We start from the raw sequence: 22,674 nt of genomic DNA, 5'->3' as shown, positions 1-22,674 counted from the left end.
TTGTATGGGCTCAAGAAGTCAAATCGGTTTATATGGGAGCTATATCATGTTCTTAACCTATTTAGACAGTACTAAGCACAGTTGTTGGTATTGGCAGAATTACCACATGCAAAATTTCAGCCAAATTGGACACAAATTGCGGCTTGTAAGGGCTCAAGATGTCAAATCAGGAGATCCCATTTATATGGGAGCTATCTGAACTTTAATGGCCCATTTGCCATCCCTAACGACCTACATCAATAGTTAGTAAACTGCAATTTTTGCCCCCGAACATTCCAGTAAGGAACAGGGGCAAATTTCTCGCATATCAATGAGTGAAGTCCGATTCAAGTTTTATCCTCAATGATAAGGGGCCTCCTTTTTATAGCCGAGTCCGAACGGCGTGCGGCAGTGCGACACCTCTATGGAGAGAAGTTTTACATGGCATTGTACCTCACAAATGTTGCCAGCATTAGAAGCGGAAACCACCGCTGAACATTTTTTTCTGATGGTTTCGCCAGGATTCGAACTCAGGCGTTCAGCGTCATAGGTGGACATGCTAACCTCAACGCCACGGTGGCCTCCAATAGTTAGCATCTATGGCAAAATTTTAAGCGGCTAGCTTGACGCCTTCGACCGCTATTCCAGACCACCAAGTCCATGCATAAAATGTAATGAGAAAGTGACTTACCTTTCATCTTGGTATCCGTACTTCCATAGACTATATGGTGTACATTGGCGTCGCCCCCTAGCACAAGGTGATGTCCTTTGTAGGCTGATTGTCTTCATCGTATGGAAGGTACATGGAGGCCAGGACCGGTAATAGTGTGCGCGGTCACTACTAGGCCACTATCGTTAAGTCTTCATCGCTGAAAGGAGAAATCAGAGTTAGGTTCAAATCCCTACTGACTACAGTAGGGATTTGAACCTAACACATACAGTAGGGATTTGAACCTAACACATAGTGTTCTGTTATGTCTTCCAACAACTGTGTCAAGTACGGTACAAATCGGCCATGAACATGATATAGCTGCCATATAAACCGATTTGACTTCTTAAGTCCTTACGAGGCTCAATTTTTGTCCGATTTGGCTGAAATTTTGCACATTGTATTCTATTGTGACTCCCAACAACGGAGCCAAATACGGTCTATATCGGTCTATAACCTGATATAGCTCCCATGTAAACCGATCTCCCGATTTGACTTCTTGGACCCCTGGAAGCCTCAATTTTCATCCGATTTGGCTGAAATTTTGCACATTGATTTCTGTTATGATTCCTAACAATGGAGCTAAGTACGGTCTAAATCGGTCCATAACCTGATATAGCTCCCATATAAACCGATCTCCCGATTTAACTTCTTCAGTCCTTACAAGGCGCAATTTTTATCCGATTTGGCTGAAATTTTGCACATGGTGTTCTGTTATGATTCCCAACAACGGAGCCAAATACGGTCTATATCGGTCTATAACCTGATATAGCTCCCATGTAAACCGATCTCCCGATTTGACTTCTTGTGTCCTTACAAGCCGCAATTTTTATCCGATTTGGCTGAAATTTTGCACATAGTGTTCCGTTATGTCTTCCAACAACTGTGTCAAGTACGGTTCAAATCGGCCATGAACATGATATAGCAGCCATATAAACCGATCTCCCGATTTGACTTCTTGGACCCTTGGAAGCCTCAATTTTCATCCGATTTGGCTGAAATTTTGCTTATGGTGTTCTGTTATGACTTTCAACAATTGTGCCAAGTACGGTACAATTCGGTCCATAACTAGAGATAGCTCCCATATTTTAGCAGCACCCATGGTGGTGGGTTCCCAAGATACGGCCCGGCTGAACTTTAAGAACAAGTTTCCATGTAGACCATTTCAAATAAACCACCTCAAAATCATTATTCTTATAGAAGATATCTATCATCGGAGCACAATGTGTGCAACACGCATCAAACGACTAGCAATGGGTTAATTGAAAACCAAGATTTCCAGTCTGAGCAACTACCAGGTAATGACATAGCATTAACTGACTCATATAAGCGAAGTTAATAATTGATGCAATTATAGATTATTTACAAGAAGTGACGCAAAGTATAGCCCAACAATACAACATGCCTGAGATTTTGGGGCATCTAACAGAGGTGAGGTAATGGAATGTTTTTTATTGATGTTTTATTTTACCCACCACCGAAGGATGGGGGTATATTCATTTTGTCATTCCGTTTGCAACACATCGAAATATCCATTTCCGACCCTATAAAGTATATATATTCTTGATCAGCGTAAAAATCTAAGACGATCTAGACATGTCCGTCCGTCTGTCTGTTGAAATCACGCTACAGTCTCTAAAAATAGAGATATTGAGCTGAAATTTTGTACAGACTCTTTTTTTGTCCATAAGCAGGTTAAGTTCGAAGATGGGCTATATCGGAATATATCTTGATATAGCCCCCATATAGACCAATCCGCCGATTCAGGGTCTTAGGCCCATAAAAGCCACATTTATAATCCGATTTTGCTGAAATTTGGGACAGTGAGTTATGTTAGGCCCCTCGACATCCTTCGTCAATTTGGCCTAGATCGGTCCGGATTTAGATATAGCTCCCATATAGACCGTTCCGCCAATTTAGTGTCTTAGGTCCATAAAAGGCGCATTTATAGTCCGATGTCGCCAAAATTTGGGACAGTGAGTTGTTTTGAGCCCTTCGACATCCTTCTTAAATTTGGCTCAGACCGGTCCAGAATTTGGATATAGCTGCCATATAGACCGATCCTCTGATTTAGGGTCTTAGGCCCATAAAAGCCACATTTATTATGCGATTTTGCTGAAATTTGGGACAGTGAGTTGTGTTAGGCCCTTCGACATCCTTCGTCAATTTGGCCTAGATCGGTCCGGATTTGGATATAGCTCCCATATAGACCGATCCTCCGATTTAGGGTCTTAGGCCCATAAAAGCCACATTTCTTATTCGATTTTGCTGAAATTTAGGACAGTGAGTTGTGTTGAGACCTTCGACATCTTTCGTCATTTTGGCCCAGATCGGTCCGGATTTGGATATAGCTCCCATATAGACCGTTCCGCCAATTTAGGGTCTTAGGCCCATAAAAGCCACATTTCTTATTCGATTTTGCTGAAATTTAGGACAGTGAGTTGTGTTGAGACCTTCGACATCTTTCGTCAATTTGGCTCAGATCGGTCCAGATTTGGATATAGCTGCCATATAGACCGATCCTCCGATGTAGGGTCTTAGGCCCATAAAAGCCACATTTATAATCCGATTTTGCTGAAATTTGGGACAGTGAGTTGTGTTAGACCCTTCCCAAATTTGGATATAGCTGCCATATAGACCGATCCTCCGATTTAGGGTCTTAGGTTCATAAAAGCCACATTTATTTTGATTTGATTTTACAGAAATTTGGGACAGTGAGTTACGTTGGGCCCTTCGACATCCTCCGTCAATTTGGCCCAAATCGGTCCAAATTTGGATATAGCTGCCATATAGACCGATCCTCCGATTTAGGGTCTTAGGCCCATAAAAGCCACATTTCTTATTCGATTTTGCTGAAATTTAGGACAGTGAGTTGTGTTGAGACCTTCGACATCCTTCGTCATTTTGGCCCAGATCGGTCCAGATTTGGATATAGCTGCCATATAGACCGATCCTCAGATTTAGGGTCTTAGGCCCATTAAAGCCGCATTTATTATCCGATTTTGCTGAAATTTGGGTCAGTGAGTTGCCTTAGGCCCTTTGACATCTTTCTTCAATTTGGCACGGATCGGTTCAGATTTGGATAAAGCTGCCATATAGACCGAACTCTCGATTAAAGGTTTTGGGCCCATAAAAAGCGCATTTATTGTCCGATGTCGCCGAAATTTGGGACAGTGAGATGTGTTGGGCTCTTCGATGTTGGTCTTTAATTTGGCTCAGATCGAACCAGATTTGGATATAGCTGCCATATAGACCGATCTCTCGGTTGAATAATGACTTGTACTTATAAGCATTTGGTCTAAATCGTTTGATATGTCTATATAGCTGCTATGGGGCATAAGGTATGCATTTTTCACTGGATTTTGATGAAAGGTTGTTCACATATATACCCGAGGTGGTGGGTATCCAAAGTTCGGCCCGGCCGAACTTAACGCCTTTTTACTTGTTTTTAAAATTTTCTTGTTTTTTTTTATTATAATTTAAAGGCCTTAAAATATAATCTCCAAAAGGGCATACAAAATGGCAAACAACAGGGTCATCAACTCATTGTGGCCAGTTACAACAATCTGATGAAAAATCAAGAACACAAAGTGGAAAATCCAAAAGACGCCTATATTGTGGGCTGGTGCATAGAATTGTTGCATGCGGCCCACATAATATACGATGATATTTTAGATCAAAGCATTTCAAGATATGGTCAGCCTTGTTGGCATCAAATGAAAAATATTGGCTTAAAAGTCTTTAATGATGCCATTATATTTGATAAATCACTTTTCCTTTTAATGCGTCTGCATCTGGGCACTAAGGATTACTATGCCAAACTGATGGAACTATTCCAGGAGGTGGCTTTGGTGACATCATATGGTCAACACATGGACTTGACATACTCTAGGCTACCGCCAACTGAATTCAATGTGGATATGTATAAAACCACAACAGACACTAAAGTGGCGTATTGTGGCTTTTACTTGCCATCTGTTGCGGCTATGTATATGGCGGGGTAATATTAAGAAAATAAATTTAAAAGTTTTTCCAAAGTAAATTTTCCCCTTGACATAGCATCAAAAATCCCCTAGCCTATGATTTTACCAGACAAATATCGCTAGATATGGGCCATCTATTTCAAGCTCAAAATGATTGGATGGATTGTTTTGGCCATCCCGAAAGAACGGGAAAGCCCTCATCCGACATTGAGGGTGGCAAATGCACTTGGCTGGCCACTGAGTGCATGCAGAGGGCTAATCCCAAGCAAAAGCAAATAATGGTGGAATGTTATGGGAAAAAAGGTATCCATTTTTTTGGTTTAAAAATTACTTCTAACAAAATTTTATAAACTTTAATTTTAGATTCCGAAAAATCCCAACGTGTTAAGGACCTCTATAAAACCTTAGACTTGCCCAATGTATATGCCGCCTTTGAGAAGAAGACTTTAGAGGCCATTCGAAAGAGAATACAGCAAGCGAGCAAGGAGGTGCCGGGAGAAGTTATGTTGCAGACATTGAATACGATTTATCAACAAGCCCAATACACTTAGAAGTTTCTTTTTTTAGCTATAAAAAATAAAAATAAAAAAAAATTTAGTTCGTTCTATATCTAAATATAGTCCGATCTGAACCATATTAAAGACGGATGTCAGCTTCATGGGCTTCAGATCCTTTATCGTCAGATCGGTCTATATGGCAGCTATATCTAAATATAGTCCGATCTGAACCATACTTAGGTCAGATGTCGGGAGGCTTAAAATGACCCACTTTTTCAAATTTCAGCGAAATCGGGTAATAAATAAGCTTTAATGGGATTCAGACCCTTTATCGGCAGATCGGTCTATATGGCAGCTATATCTAAATATAGTTCGATCTGAACCATATTTGGGTCGAATGTCGGGAGGCTTAAAACAACTCACTGTTTCATATTTCAGCGACATCGGGTAATAAGTAAAGCATTTATGGGCTTCAGACCCTTTATCGGCAGATCGGTCTATATGGCAGCTATATCTAAATATAATCTGATCTGAAACATATTTAGGTTCGAAGTTGAGAGGCCTGAAACTAATCACTGTTTTAAATTTCAGCGAAATCGGATAAAAAATAAAGCTTTTATGGCCTTCAGACCCTTTATCGGCAGATCGGTCTATATGGCAGCTATATCTAAATATTGTCTGATTTTTATCAAATTTGGGTCTAATGTCGGGAGGCTTAAAACAACCCACTGTTTCAAATGTCAGCGAAATTGGGTAATAAATAAAGCTTTAATGGGCTTCAGACCCTTTTTCGGAAGATCGATCTACATGGCAGCTATATCTAAATATCGACCGATCTGAACGATATTTGGGTCGTATGTCGGGAGGCTGAAAACAACTCACTGTTTAAAATTTCCACAGGTAACAAGTAAAAGCGTGCTAAGTTCGGCCGGGTCGAATCTTATACACCCTCCACAATAGATCGCATTCATAGAGTTCTTTTTCCGGCATCTCTTCTTAGGCATAAAAGGATATAAGAAAACATTTGCTCTGCTATTAGAGCGATATCAAGATATGGTTCGGTTTGGACCACAATTAAATTATATGTTGGAGACCTGTGTAAAATGTCAGCCAATTCGAATAAGAATTGGGCCCTTTGGGGGCTCAAGAAGTAAAATAAAGAGATCGATTTATATGGGAGCTGTATCGGGCTATAGACCGATTCACACCATAATAAACACGTATGTTGATGGTCATGAGAGGATCCGTCGTACAAAATTTCAGGCAAATCGGATAATAATTGCGACCTCTAGAGGCTCAAGAAGTCAAAATCCCAGATCGGTTTATATGGCAACTATTTCAGGTTATGAACCGGTTTGAATCATACTAGGCTCAGTTGTTGGATATCATAACAAAACACGTCGTGCAAAATTTCAAATTTCCAATCGGATAAGAATTGCGCACTCTAGAGGCTCAAGAAGTCAAAACCCAAGATCGGTTTATATGGCAGCTATATCAGGTTATGGACCGATATGAACCTTATTTGACACAGTTGTTGAAAGTAAGAATAAAATGCGTCATGCAGAGTTTCAACGAAATCGGATAGGAATTGCGCCCTCTAGAAGCTCAAGAATTCAAGTCCCAAGATCTGTTTATATGACAGCTATATCAGGTTATGGACCGATTTGAATCATACTTGGCACAGTTGTTGGATATCATAGCAAAACACGTCGTGCAAAATTTCAAATTTCCAATCGGATAAGAATTGCGCACTCTAGAGGCTCAAGAAGTCAAGACCCAAGATAGGTTTATATGGCAGCTATATCAAAACATGGACCGATATGACCCATTTACAATACCAACCGACCTACACTAATAAGAAGTATTTGTGCAAAATTTCAAGTGGCTAGCTTTACTCCTTCGGAAGTTAGCGTGCTTTCGACAGACAGACGGACAGACATGGCTAAATCGACATAAAATGTCGCGGCGATCAAGAATATATTGGGTTGGGTTGGGTTGACAAATTTTTTCACAGCTTGTGACTCTGTAATTGCATTCTTTCTTCTGTCAGTTATCAGCTGCTACTTTTAGCTTGCTTTAGAAAAAAAGTGTAAAAAAAAGTATATTTGATTAAAGCTCATTCTAAGTTTTATTAAAAATGCATTTATTTTCTTTTAAAAAATCCGCAATTACTTTTTGGGCAACCCAATATATACTTTATACGGTCTCAGACGAATATTTCGAGTAGTTACAAACAGAATGACGAAATTAGTATACCCCCCCTCCTATTACAAGCCACAATTTTCATCCGATTTATCTGAAATGTTGCACGTTGTGTTCTGTTATGACTTCCAACAACTGTACCAAGTACGGTCCAAATCGGTCTATAACCTGATATAGCTCTCATGTAAACCGTTCTCTCGATCATCTTTCTTTGGTTCCTAGAAGCTTTAATTTTGCTGGTTTGACAGAACTTTGGTATGTAGAATAAAATGATGCCCTTCAACTAAGTTTTCCAACGAAGGTTACAAAATGTTTATAGGAAATCAGCAGGTAGTGTTTAATGATATCAGCAAACTGGGTGTTCAATTTTGAACTGATAAAAGTACGACATAGACACAAATATTTATTCACACAAATAATTTATTCAATAACCTAGACAATTTTGTGTTACAGTTTAAATATTCCGATTTAAACAAGACCAAAGTTATGATTGGTGTAATTATATGTATTTAAAGTCACCACCATAGGATGGGAGGTATAATAGTTTAGTCATTTCGTTTATAACACCTGGAAATATTAATGAAATATATATGCATATATTTATTCCTTAGTGGAAAGTTCATTGGCACATTTTGGTACATTGAGTTGTGTTGGGTCCTTCGACATTCTTCTTCAATTTGGCCCGGTTCGGTTCAGATTTGAATATAGCTGCCATATAGACCGATATCTCGATTTAAAGTCTTGGCCCCATAAAAGGCACATTTATGGTCCGATTTCTCTGAAATTTGACACATTGACTTATGTTAGGCTTTTCGACATCAGTGTCGTATATGGTTCAGATCGGTCTATATTTGGATATGGCTACCAAACAGACCAATATTGCGTTCTACAAAATTGAACAATGACTTCTACTTTTTATACCACTCAATGTCCGTGCCGAATTTGATCCAGAACGGATCGTATTTCGATAAAGCTGCTTTTTCACTGGTTTATGACGAAAGGTGGTTTACATATACACCCGAGGTGGTGGGTATCCAAAGGTCGGTTCTGCCGTACTTAACGGCTTTTTACTTGCTAAGCTTAAGTAAATTAAGTTTACATTGTTTTTATACCCTCCACCATAGGATGGGGGGTATACTAAATTCGTCATTCCGTTTGTAACACCTAGAAATATTCATCTCAGACCCCATAAAGTATATATATTCTTGATCCCCATGACATTTTAAGTCGATCTAGCCATGTCCGTCAGTCTGCCGGTATGTCGAAAGCACTCTAACTTTCGTAGGAGTAAAGCCAGGCGCTTGGAATTTTGCATAAATATATCCTATTAGTGTAGGTCAATTGGGATTGTAAATGGGCCATATCGGTTCATGTTTTTATATAGCTGCCATATAAACCGATCTTGGGTCTTGACTTCTTGAGCATCTAGAGGGCGCAATTCTCAACCGATTTAACTGAAATTTAGCATGAAGTGTTTTGGTACCACTTCCAACAACTGCGCTTAGTATGGTTCAAATCGGTTCATAACCTGATATAGCTGCCATATAAACCGGTCTTGGGTCTTGACTTCTTGACCACTAGAGGGCGCAATTCTTATCCGATTTGCCTAAAATTTTGCACGTGGTGTTTTGGTATTACTTCCAATAACTGTGCTAAGTATGGTTCAAATCGGTTCATAACCTGATATAGCTGCCATATAAACCGATCTGGGGTCTTGACTTCTTGAGCCACTAGAGGGCGCAATTCTTATCCGATTTGGCTAAAATTTTGCAAGTAATGTTTTGGTACCACTTCCAACAACTGCGCTTTGTATGGTTCAAATCGGTTCAGTTCGGTTCATAACCTAATATAGCTGCAATATAAACCGATCTTGGGTCTTGACTTCTTGAGTCTCTAGAGGGCGCAATTCTCGTTCGATTTGACTGAAATTTTGCACGTGGTGTTTTGGTATCACTTCCATTAACTGTGTTAAGTATGGTTGAAATCTGTCTATAACCTGATATAGCTGCCATATAAACCGATCTTGGGTCTTGACTTCTTGAACTAATAGAGGTCGCTATTCTTACCCGATTTGGCTAAAATTTAGCATGAAGTGTTTTAGTACCACTTTCAACAACTGTGCTTAGTATGGTTCAAATCGGTTCATAACCTGATATAGCTGCCATATAAACCGATTTTGGGGTCTTGATTTCTTGAGCCAATAGAGGGCGCTATTCTTATCCGATTTGGCTAAAATTTTGCACGTGGTGTTTTGGTATTACTTCCAATAACAGTGCTAAGTATGGTTCAAATCGGTTCATAACCTGATTTAGCTGCCATATAAACCGATCTGGGATCTTGACTTATAAAGCCTCTAGAGGGCGCAATTCTTAGCCGATTTTGCTGAAATGTTGTAAAATTGTTTCCCCCCTTGATCTTCATACGAATCCAATTTGATCTTAATCAATCTATGGCCTCATACAACTCCCACTTAAACCGATCTCCCGATTATGCTTCTTGAGCCCCTTCAAGGCGTAATTCTTAACCTAATAGACTGAAATATAACCCAATGACTTCTACTATGGTCTTCAACATCCAATTCACTTATGAGACGAATTGGACTATTATTTGATATATCTCCAATAGCATAAAATTTCTTATTCATTATTTTGTTTGCCTAAAGAGAGATACCGCGCAAAGAACTCGACAAATTCGATCCATGGTGGAGGGTATATAAGATTCGGCCTGGCCGAACTTAGCAAGCTCTTACTTGTTTTTTATAACACTGCTATTAAAAATAAATTTTAATTATTTATATTTATATACAAGCACTAGGTGTCCAATACAAACAGTTGGCGAACATTAGCCTAAGCAATGCAAAATGTTGCAACTTGGAAAAAGCTTGAGGCAAATTAAAAATTATAAAATGCTAAAACCGGTTTTACCAAACTGTTTCAGATGGACATGGCTAAAGCCACAATTTGGAGGATTAAAAATGAGTTATTCCACGGTTACGCCTCAAGAAATTCATTTGGGACAAACAGAATTGCCAGGTGTGTAAAAACGCATTTAATTTAACTGTCTTAAAGTCTTAGTAACATACCATACTTTTGAGTCTTCAGACTATATACGAGAACCCATACAAAATGTCCTAAACAAACACCAACTCAATTCTTTGTCGGAAAGGATTTTTATGGTAAGAAATAGAACAAAAACAAGTAAAAACGTTCCGGGCCAAAGCTGGGGAATCCACAACCATGGATTCTACTAAGAATTAACACAAATGGGAGGAAATGGACGAAAAAAAAAAACAAGTTAAAGGGTTTTAAGTTCGGCCGGGCCGAAACTTGGGGACCCACCACCATGGATTCTGTTAAACATTTATACAAAATAAATTAATTTGAAGGGCTTTGAAGGGCATAATTTTATCCAACATACCAAACTTCTGTCAAACCAGCAAAAATTAAAGCTTCTAGGAACCGAACAAAGATGATCGAGACACCGGTTTACATGTGAACTATATTAGGTTATAGACTGATTTGAACCGTATTCGGCACAGTTGTTGGAAGTCGTCACAGAACACCGCAGGCAATATTTTAGCCAAATCCGACAAAAACTGCGGCTTCCTGGGGCTCAAGAACTCAAATCGGGAGATCGGTTTATATGACAGCTTTATCAGGTTCTTGACTAATTTGGACTGTACTTGACACTGTTATGGAAAGTCATAACTGAACACCACATACAAAATTTCAGCGAAATCGTCATCAGTCCCTGCGGCTTCCAGGGACTCAAGAAGTCAAATCAGGAGATCGGTTTTTATGGGAGCTGTATCAGGTTATTGACCGATTTGGACTGTAGTTGACACACTTGTTGGAAGTCATAACAGAACAGAACCACTATAAGCAAAATTTCAGCCAAATCGGCTTGTAAGGGCTTAAGTACCCAAATCGGGAGATCGGTTTATATGGGTAGCTCCCATCATGTTCTTGATCGATTTGGACCGTACTAGGCACAGTTGTTGAGAGTCGTAACAGAACATGATGTACAAAACTTCAGTCAAATCGGACAAAAATTGCGGCTTCCAGGGGCTCAAGAAGTCAAATCGGGAGATCGTTTTATATGGGATATATATCAGGTTATGTACAGATTTAAAACGAACTTGACACAGTTGTTGGAAGTTATAACAGAATACTATGTGAAAATTTCAGCCAAATCGAATAAAAATTGCGCCTTGTAAGGACTCAAGAAGTCAAATCAGGAGATCGGTTTATATGGGAGCTATATCAGGTTATAGACCGATTGAGACCGTATTTGGCTCCGTTTTTTTATACAGGAGCTATATCAGATTATGGACCGAACTTGTCACAGTTATTGAAAGTCATAACAAAACACCTCATTCAACGTTTCAGCCAAATCGGACAAAAATTGCGGCTTCCAGGGGCTCAAGAAGTCAAATCAGGAGATCGGTTTATATGGGAGCTATATCAGGTTATAGACCGATTCGGCTGGTACTGATTCGGCAGTTATTGGAAGTCATAAAAGAACACTATATGCAAAATTTCAGCCAAATCGGACAAAAATTACTGCTTGTAAGTACTCAAGAAGTCAAATCGGGAGATCGGTTTATATGGGAGCTACATCAGGTTAAAGACCGATTAGGCTCGTACTTGGAAAAGTGGTTGGAAGTCGTAACGGTACACCACATGCAAAATTTCAGCCAAATCGGACAAAAATTGCGGCTTTCAGGGGCTCAAGAAGTCAAATCAGAAGATCAGTTTTATGGGACCTATATCCAAATTTGTAGCGATATGATCCATATGCAATCCCCAACGACCTACATCAATATTTAGTATCTGTGCTAAATTTCAAGCAGCCAGCTTTACGCGTGTGACTGCTAACGTTATTTCGACTGGCGGATTGATTTCGAGACTATCAAGAATATATATACTTATGGGGTTTAAGACAAATATTTCGAGGTGTTTCAAACGGAATGACTAGATCCTATGGTGGTGGGTATAAAACTATTAAAAATATAATTTTTCCTTTCGTGGCATACCGAAATATTTTATCCGATCTCCGAATTTGACTTCGATTTTCCTACGATTTGTCTGAAATTTCCCACTAGGACTTGTGTCATGACTTACAATATCCATGCCAAGTATCATCCGTATCAGTCCATAAACTAACAGATCCCCCAAATCACTTCTTCATCCCCCAGAACCTCCAATTTTTCTCCGATTTGCCAAAAATTTGGCACACGTACTTGTGTTATGACTTCCAATATCCATGCCAAGTAAGATTCAAATCGGTTTATAACCTAATGTAGCCCCCATATAAACCAATTCCCGGATTAGACCTTTGAGTCCCTAGAAGTCTCAGTTTTCCTTTAATTTGTCAGAAATTTTTTACAAAAACTTATGTTATGACTTCCAATATTTATGCCAAGTTTGATCCAAATTGTACTGTAAAATGATATAGCCACCATTTTAACCGATTCCCGGATTTGATTTCTTTCCCTTCTTTTTGGATGAATTTGGCACAAAAACTTGTGTTTTGACTTCCAATAACCGTGCCTAGTATGATTCGAATCAGTCTATAAACTGATATAGCCCCCATATAAATCGATTCCCGGATTTGACTTCTTGAGCCCCTAAAAGCCGCAATTTCTTCTAACTTGGATGAAATTTGGCACAAAGACTTCTGTAATGACTTCCAATATCCATGGCAAATAAGATATAAATTGGTCTATTAACTGCCCCCATATAAATCGATTCCCGGATATGACTTCTTGAGCCCCTAGAAGATGCAATTTTCTCCGATTTGTCTACAATTTGGACTTGTTTAATGACTTCCAATATCTATACCATATATGATCCAAATTGGTCTATAACCTGATATAGCCCCCATATAAATCGATTCCCGGATTTGACTTCTTGAGCCCCTAAAAGCCTCAAATTCTTCCAATTTGGCTGATATGTAAATTCCTGATGGTGTTTAATTCAGGCACCTGCCGTGTTGGCTCAATCCTGTGGGGGTCTTAGCCCCGTGTGAATACAATGCGTCTACCAACGCCCCCACACATAGCCTAGGCTAATGCATGAGTACCAACGAGTTCACGTTGTTTGGACGTGTGCTCCCCCTTGGTTAGAAGCGGAGCACTTTCTAAAACTGCTTTCGATCTATGGGTCAAGGCACCCGGTTGCAATGCAACTCCACATCGAGCTTACGCTCTACCCGCGATTTGGGTCCAAACCACAGTTACTTCTCACTGGGGCCTCACCATAATCGGGCTGCGTTTGAAATCCCAGGGGCTCCCATGGAACCAGATTAAGGACTCTGGTCAGTTGAACCCTAAACAGTCCCGACTGGTCACCAGAAGGGAAAGCAGCCAAAGCTATTTCCCCGACCCCTCAAAACCCCCATCACCCCCCATCACCCCCAAGATCAAACATGGTCGCCAACAAAGCGGACTAAAACCCAACACGGATACAAACGGAAAAAATACCTATCAAGGATATAAACACGGACAAGAACCCTATACGGTCATAACGGGCACAAAACGGACGGACAAGAACAGACACTTTCCACTACGGACAAAAACGGACGAGCACACAAAAACGGACAAACATTAAGAGCCAAACCATCGGACGACCCCACCAGAGGCCTATCACCGCTCAGCTAACATCCATCTCCTATCAAAGACCGCTCTCACAAAGGTGGCCAACCACGCAAACGAGCCAGAGTTCAACAAAGCCCTGATCAAATCCCACACCTCCTCTCCATAGGATATACCCATAACGGCTACGTCCCTGAGGTCCAAATAGTACGGGCACTTAGTCGGTAAGTGCACCACGTCTTCAACCACAGCACCGCAATAAAAACCCAAGACTCGCGTCCCCAATGAATAGGAAAGTAACTCGTTCATTGTCACTGTCAGTCCAACGTGTCCTCCACCTATCATAAAGCCACACCAAAAGGGTTGCCTTAAGACGAATGGACCACAAATGGAACCCATAGCGGCTAAGTCCCTGAGGTCCAAATAGTACGGGCACTTAGTCAAAAAGTGCACCACGTCTTCAACCACACCCCCGGAATAAAAACCCAAGACTCAGGTCAAAGCCAAAATCGGGTATGTCTACTACGAACGTCGTACGAAAGTTGTGCCTTAAGACGATTGGACCACAAATGGAACCCATAGCGGCTAAGTCCCTGAGGTCCGAATAGTACGGGCACTTAGACAGTAAGTGCACCACGTCTTCAACCACACCCCCGCAATAAAAACCCAAGACTCAGGCCAAAGCCAAAATCGAGACTGCCCACTACGAACATCGCGTCCTCAATGAATCGGAAAGTAACCCGTCCATTGTCACTGTCAGTCCAACGTGTCCTCTACCTATCATAAAGGCACGCCAAAAGGTTTGCCTTTAGACGAATGGACCACAAATGGAACGCATAGAGCCTAAGACCCAAAGGTACGAATAGTACATGCACTCAGTCAGTAAGTGCACCACGTCCTCAATCACACCCCCGCAGGCAGGAGAACCTGCAGTCTACGCCAGGCCCCTCTTATGCAAAAATGCATTGAGAGAGCCATGTCCTGTCAGTAAAAACCCAAGACTGTCCACTACGAACGTCGCGTCCTCAATGAATCGAAAAGTAACCCGTCCATTGTCACTGTCAGTCCAACTCCAAAAGGTGTGCCTTAAGAAGAATGGACCTCAAATGGAACCACACCCTCTCCCCATAGTGTATACCCATAGCGTCTAAGTCCCCGAGTTCCGAATAGTACGGGCACTTAGTCAGTAAGTGCACCACGTCCTCAACCACACCCCCGCAGGCAGGAGAACCTGCAGTCTACGCCAGGCCCCTCTTATGCAAAAATGCATTGAGAGAGCCATGCCCTGTCAGTAAAAACCCAAGATTCAGACCAAAGCCAAAATCGAGACTGTCCACTACGAAAGTCACGTCCTCATTGAATCGGAAAGTAACCCGTCCATTGTCACTGTCAGTCTAACTTCAAAAGGTGTGCCATAAAAAGAAAGGACCACAAATGGAACCACACCCCCTCCCCATAGGATATACCCATAGCGTCTAAGTTCCTGAGTTCCGAATAGTACGGGCACTTAGTCAGTAAGTGCACCACGTCATCAACCACACCCCCCAAGCGGGACAACCTGTAGTCGAAGCCAGCCCCCTCTTATGCAAAAAGGCATTGAGAGAGCCATGTCCTGCCAGTAAAACCTCAAGACCCAGGCCAAAACCAAAATCGGGTCTGTCCACTACGATCGTTGCGTCCCCAATGAATCGAAAAGTAACCCGTCCATTGCCACTGTCAGTCCAACGTGTCCTCCACCTATCATAAAGGCACTCCAAAAGGTTTGCCTTAAGGCGAATGGACCGCAAATGAAACCCATAGCGCCTAAGTCCCTGAGGTCCGAATAGTACGGGCACACAGTCAGTAAGCGCACCACGTCTTCAACCACACCCCCGGAATAAAAACCCAAGACTCAGGCCAAAGCCAAAATTGAGACTTTTCACTACGAACGTCGCGTTCTCAATGAATCGGAAAGTAACCCCACCATTGCCACTGTCAGTCACACCGAAAGGGTTGCCTTAATATAAATGAACCACAAATGGAACCCATAGAGTCTAAGTCCCTGAATACCGAATAGTACGGGCACTTAGTCAGTAAGTGCACCACGTCCTCAACCACAATCCAGCAGGCAGAAGAACCTGCAGTCGACGCCAGGCACCTCCTAAAAAAAAATCATTGAGAGAGCCAAGTCCAGTCAGTAAAAACCCAAGACTCAGGCCAAAGCCAAAATCAGGTCTGTCCACTACGAACGTCGCGTCCCCAATGAATCGGAAAATAACCTGTCCATTGTTACTGTGAGTCCAACGTGTGGGTTAAGGTGTACCTTAAGCCGAATGGACCACAAATGGAACCCTGCAGACAGCCCCTTACAACGTCCTTCCAGACCGTCTCACTGGCCCCAACCACACAAGCTCTTCTGTCGCTAAAGTAACGCCGCCACAGACCAATCTCCTGACATACCACCTCAACCAACCTCGTGAGCACGGTACGCCATAAAAGGTTGTCAAATGCTCCCTTGAAATCGTCAAATATGCCCAAGACATATTTGGCATTCAATCCGCTCACGCAATCCTGGATATACAACCAAGCATCAACAGTACTTCTACCCTCGACAAACTCGAACTGATACGGGGATGCACCCTCTCTGTTGCTCTCTTTAAGCCTGTCCACCATCACTGGTTCCAGAAACTTGTCAAGTACGGGAAGCAAGCTAATGCCACGGTAGGACCTCGGGTTACTCCTGACACGTTCCGGCGACTTAAGCAAAACGACAACTGGGGCACATTTGCTCGCACGCCTGTCCACCATCACTCGTTCCAGAACCTTGTCAAGTACTGGAAGCAAGCTAATGCCACGGTAAGACCTCGGGTTACTCCTGACACGCTCAGGCGACTTAAGCAAAACAACAAGTCGGGCACATTCCAAGCACGCGGGAAGTACCTCTACTCCTGACACGCTCCGGCGACTTAAGCAAAACAACAAGTCGGGCACATTTCCAAGCACGCGGGTAGTACCCCTCCTCCACACACCTACTCAGAATTGACAACAGTACTCAGGCATCACCCGCCAAATGCTTTTATACATTTGGAAGTCTCCAGGTATGGATGGTATGATTCACCCATACTTGGAGATTTCCTGCCCCTTATGCGACGAATTGTACTTTCTACCTCATAAATCTCCAAACCCGGTATGTAAAGTACATTTATACCCTAAGCATCAATTTTCACCCGATTCGGGTGTAATTTGATATGTGATGTACACTTATGACCTCCAAATCTTACGCCAAATACCACGTAGTAAGGTGAACCACCATATAAACCGATCTCCGGATTTGACTTCTTGAGATCCAGGAAGCCTTAGTTTTTGCCTGAAATCTGGTACATAAAGAACACTTGGTCTTCCAACACTCACAACGAATCCTACCCCAAAGGAATCAAAAATAGGTAGAGGCCAGTTAAAATCAGATACCCCGATATGACTTCTTGAGACCATGGAAACCTCAATCAATACCCGTTATGATTGTTAGAAGATAATTCAAATACAAAAATTGTTAGCAGAATCCATGGTAGTAGATTCCCAAGACTCGGTCCGTCCGGATTTAGCATTTTTTTAAAGTTTTTCTTTCAGAGCCTAGAATACACTTTGCCAAGGTGTAAAAATCAAGCCCTTCTCATATCATTGCTGACTTACAAAGATCTTATGGAGAGCCAAGGTCTCAAAGCAGTTGACTTAAGAAGGGCACAAATTCTGGGTTGGTGTGTTGAATTATTGCACATGTCATTGCTAATTTTTGATGATATAATGGATCATGGTACCCTAAGATATGGTCAGCTGTGTTGGCACAAACTTGAGCACATTGGGATGAGTGGCATAAATGATGGTCTAATTATTGAAAACATCATTTATTTTGTGCTGCATGAATATTTTGGCGACAAAGAATACTATGTGGAATTGTGCAACCTCATGAGAGAGGTGACATTGATAACGGCCTATGGGCAACTTATGGACTTGATGGTCTCACAAGGCTCCATCGCCTTGTTTACCAAGGAAATGTTTAGAGATATAAGCGATAGAAAAACCGCACTCAGCGCCTTCTATTTGCCTTTGGCTTTGCCCATGCATTTGGCGGGGTAAGACGACTTTAAAATGCCTTTAACAGGACTTGCTTATATGGTTGCCCAAAAAGTAATTGCGGATTTTTTAAAAGAAAGTAAATGCATTTTTAATAGAACTTAGAATGAACTTTAATCAAATATACTTTTTTTACACTTTTTTTCTAAGCAAGCTAAAAGTAACAGCTGATAACTGACAGAAGAAAGAATGCAATTACAGAGTCACAAGCTGTGAAAAAATTTGTCAACGCCGACCCAATAGAAAAAAATTTTTCACTTTTTGTTTCAGTGTTAAAAATCCCATTGCCTTTAAACAAACCAAAAAGATTTCATTGGATTGATTGATTTCCTTGACTGTTTTGCCAAAACTGAGGTAACGGGCAAAATTGGCACCGATATAGAGGAGAATAAATGCTCTTGGCTAGCTGTGGAATGCATGCAAAGAGTTTCAGAGGAGCAAAGAAAGCTAATGTTGGAATGTTATGAAAAAAGGGTGAGTGATGAAGGATTTTTTTTTGAAATGAAACAAACAAACGAATTTTTCTTTCCTTCTATAGATTCTGAATCGGTGCAGCGTATCAAAAATCTATATTTGAGCCTAGACCTTCCCTGCGTCTATGAAGGCCTTGGAGAACAATTAGTTGAGCAGATAAAGTCTCTTGTCAATGGCGCATCGGAAGGGGTACCACGAGGAGCTATTCTGCAAATATTAAATAAAACTAATAAAAGAGTTAAATAATTAGAAAATACCAAGTAAATGCTTGCTAAGTTGGGCCGGACCGAATCTTATATACCCTCCAACATGGGTGGCATTTGTCAAGTTCTTAAGTTTTTGCCCGGTATCTCTTTGTAGGCAAACAAGGGATAATGGATAAGAATTACTATGCTATTTGAGCCACGGGGGCTCGGCAAAATTAAAATAAACAATTAAAAAGGCATTAAGTTCGGCCGGACCGAACTTTGGATACCCACAACCTCGGGTATATATGCAAACCACCTTTCATCAAAATTCGGTGAAAATTTCATACCTTATACTCATATACCTCATACCGATCTGAACTATATACGACACGGATGTCGAAAAGCCGAACATAAGTCACTGTGTCAAATTTCAGTGAAATCGGATTATAAATGCGCCTTTTATGGGGCCAAGACTTTAAACCGGTCTACATGGCAGCTATATCCAAATCTGGACCGATTTGGGCCAAGTTGCATAAACATGTCGAAGAGCCTAACACAAAGCACTGTCCCAAATTTCGGCGAAATTGGACAACAAATGCTTCTTTTATGGGCCCTAAACCTTAAATCCAGAGATCAGTTTATATGACAGCTATATTCAAATCTGGACCAATCTGTGCAAAATTAAAGAAGGACGTCGAAGAGCCTAACCAAACTCACTGTCTCGAATTTCAGCGACATCGGACAATAAATGCGTCTTTTATGGCCCCAAAACCTAAAAACTAGATATCTGTCTATATGGCAGCTAAATCCAAATCTGGACCGATCTGTGCGATATTGCAGAAGTATTTCAAGGGGCTTAACTTAACTCAGTGTTCCAAATTTCGGCGACATCGGACAATGAATGAGCATTTTATGGGCCCAAAACCATAAATCAAGAAATCGGTCTATATGGCAGCTATATCCAAATCTGAACCGATCTGGACCAAATTGAAGAAATATGTCAAAGGGCCTAACCCAACTCACTGTCCCAAATTTCAGCAAAATCGGATAATGAATGTGGCTTTTATGGGCCCTACACCATAAATCGGAGAATCGATCTATATGGCAGCTATATCCAAATCTGGACCGATCTGAGCCAAATTAACGAAGGATGTCGATGGGCCTTACACAATTCACTGTCCTGAATTTCATCAAAATCGCATAATAAATGTGGCTTTTTTGGGCCTAAGACCCTAAACCGGAGGATCGGTCTATATGGCAGCTATATCCAAACCTGAACCGATCTGGGCCAATTTAACGGTGGAAGTCGAAGGGCCTAAGACAACTCACTGTCCCAAATTTCAGCGAAATCGGATAATAAATGTGGCTTTTATGGGCCTTAGACCCTAAATCGGAGGATCGGTCTATATGGCAGCTATATCCAAATCTGGACCGATCTGAGCCAAATTGACGAAGGATGTCGAAGGGCCTAACACAACTCACTGCCCCAAATTTCAACAAAATCGGATAATAAATGTGGCTTTTATGGGCCTAAGACCCTAAATCGGCGGATCAGTCTATATCAAGATATAGTCCGATATAGCCCATCTTCGAACTTAACCTGCTTATGGACAAAAAAAGAATCTGTGCAAAATGTCAGCTCTATATCTCTATTTTTAAAGACTGTAGCGTGATTTCAACAGACAGACGGACAGACGGACGGACATGTCTAGATAGTCTTAGATTTTTACGCTGATCAAGAATATATATACTTTATAGGGTCGGAAATGGATATTTCGATGTGTTGCAAACGGAATGACAAAATGAATATACCCCCATCCTTCGGTGGTGGGTATAAAAATCAATTTGTGTTTGTTTGTTTGTGTGTTCCTTATAAACTCAGAAACGGCTGAACCGATTTTCTTGAAATTTTCACAGATGGTGCATAATGATCCCGTGGTGAAAAAAGGGTACTACATTTTTGATATATGAAGGGGGGACGGACCCTCCCCCTTACCCTAAATTTCAGAAACGCCAGATCTCGGAGATGGGAGGTGCGATTTGAGTGAAATTTTGTGAGCTTTCATATAGTACCCTAAAAATAAAAAATTTGTATCCAAATTTCGGGTGGGGTACCTAGGGGGGCTGCCCCACCCTAAAACCTTCCAAATATATATTTAGGCCAATCATGACAATATGGGACTCAACTGAAAGGTATTTAGGATAAGAAAACGTATCTGATATCCAATTGTCGAACCAAGTGCTAGGGGGACCACCCCAACCCCCAAAACACCCCTAATTCGGACATATTTACCAACCATGGCAATATGGGACTCAAATAAAAGGTATTTGCGAGAAGAATACGAATCTGATATCCAAATGTGGGACCACGTTTCTAAGGGTCCATCCCTTCCCAAAAACACCCCCCAAACAGGACTTATTTACTGACCATGGGAATATGGGGCTCAAATAAAAGGTATTTGAGTGTAGAATTAAAATCTGATATCCAAATATGAGACCAAGTGTTTGGGGGGACGCCTCTCACCAAAAACATCCCCCAAAGGAGACAAATTTACGACCATAGCCACATGGGACTCAAATGAAAGGTCTTTGGGAGTAAGGCACAAATCTGATATCAATATTCGGGAAAAGTGTCTATGGGGCCACCCCACCCACAAAATACCACCCAAATAGGAAGTATTTGCTGACTATTGCAATATGAGGATCAAATAAGAGGGTTTTTAGAGTAGAACACGAATCCGATATATATTTTCAGGGCCAACCCACTGAGGGGCCGCCCACCCCCAAAACACCCCCCCAAGCCGGTCATATTTGCTGACTATGGAAATATGGGGCTCTAATTAAAGGTATTTGGAAGTATACCACTTATCTGATATCAACATTAGGGACCAACTGTCTAGGGAACGTGCCACCACCATAGCAATAGAACGTATTTGCTCACCAAGACAATTTGAGTCTTAAAGAGAGTGGAACTAAATATTTATAGTTTTTAGGGCCAATACCCCAAACCGGACATATTTGCTGACTATTGCAATAAGGAGTTTAAATGAGATTAGATAACGAATTTGATATCCAATTTTGAGACCAATGGCAAAATGGAGTTCAAATAAATGATATATAGATATATGAGAATAGAGCACGTTGCTGATATATTTACCGGGCTTAGTGTTTGGGGGATCACCCCAATCGCCAAAACACCCCTAAATCGGTCATATTTACCGACCAAGTCAATGTGGAGCTTAAATAAAAGGTATTGGGGGGTAGAGCAAGAATTGATACCCACTTTCGGGACCAATTTTTTGGGGGTCTTGCCCTTTCCCAAAATACCCCACAAACAGAAATTTTTTACTGGCCATCGCATTATGGGGCTAAAATAAAGGTATTTGGGAGTAGAATACGAATTTGATATTCAAATGTAGGACCATGTACTTAGGGCATCACCCCCTTCCTAAAAACACTCCCCAAAGTGTAAAAATTTTTCGACTATGCCAATATCTGGCTCAAATGAAAGGTATTTGAGATTAGAAAACGAATTTGATAACCTATTTTGGGGCCAGGTGTTTGGGGGACGCCTCATCCTGTAAACTCCTGTTAAGCCAATGGCAATATGGGATTTAAATAAATGGTATTTGAGAGAAGAGCACGATGCTGATATTTTTCAGGGCCAAGTGTCTGGGGGACCCCCTCACCCCCGAAAACACCCCTAAATCAGATATCATGAGAATATCGGGCTGAAATAAAGTATTTTAAGAAAGGAGTACACCCTACATCCAAACTTAAATTCGTAGACCAATAAAGATCATATGGGATTTATTGGGTTGCCCAAAAAGTAATTGCGGATTTTTCATATAGTCGGCGTTGACAAATTTTTTTACAGCTTGTGACTCTGTAATTGCAAAAAAAGTGTAAAAAAAGTATATTTAATTAAAGTTCATTC

General features: G+C 41.1%; 3 protein-coding genes across 3 annotated transcripts in view; 2 read left to right on the top strand and 1 right to left on the bottom strand.

The window, feature by feature from the left end:
* Positions 1–22,674, bottom strand: part of LOC106087697 (juvenile hormone acid O-methyltransferase-like) — a 228,752-nt gene that overhangs the window by 37,279 nt on the left and 168,799 nt on the right. The window lies entirely within an intron of this gene.
* Positions 2,090–5,222, top strand: LOC106087696 (farnesyl pyrophosphate synthase-like). The gene is made up of 4 exons (XM_059365691.1): positions 2,090–2,119; positions 4,174–4,688; positions 4,748–4,974; positions 5,035–5,222. The coding sequence occupies exons 1-4, from the start codon at positions 2,090–2,092 to the stop codon at positions 5,220–5,222; spliced, it is 960 nt and encodes a 319-aa protein (XP_059221674.1).
* On the top strand, positions 10,212–18,397 carry LOC106087718 (farnesyl pyrophosphate synthase-like). Its single transcript, XM_059365690.1, has 4 exons — positions 10,212–10,402; positions 10,472–10,545; positions 17,572–18,074; positions 18,346–18,397. The coding sequence occupies exons 1-4, from the start codon at positions 10,231–10,233 to the stop codon at positions 18,395–18,397; spliced, it is 801 nt and encodes a 266-aa protein (XP_059221673.1). The 5' UTR covers positions 10,212–10,230.

The sequence above is a fragment of the Stomoxys calcitrans genome, chromosome 3 (genome assembly GCF_963082655.1).
Source record: "Stomoxys calcitrans chromosome 3, idStoCalc2.1, whole genome shotgun sequence".
NCBI lineage: Eukaryota > Metazoa > Arthropoda > Insecta > Diptera > Muscidae > Stomoxys > Stomoxys calcitrans.
Note: the sequence above shows the minus strand (reverse complement) of the source record. Positions and strands in the feature narration are given on the sequence as shown.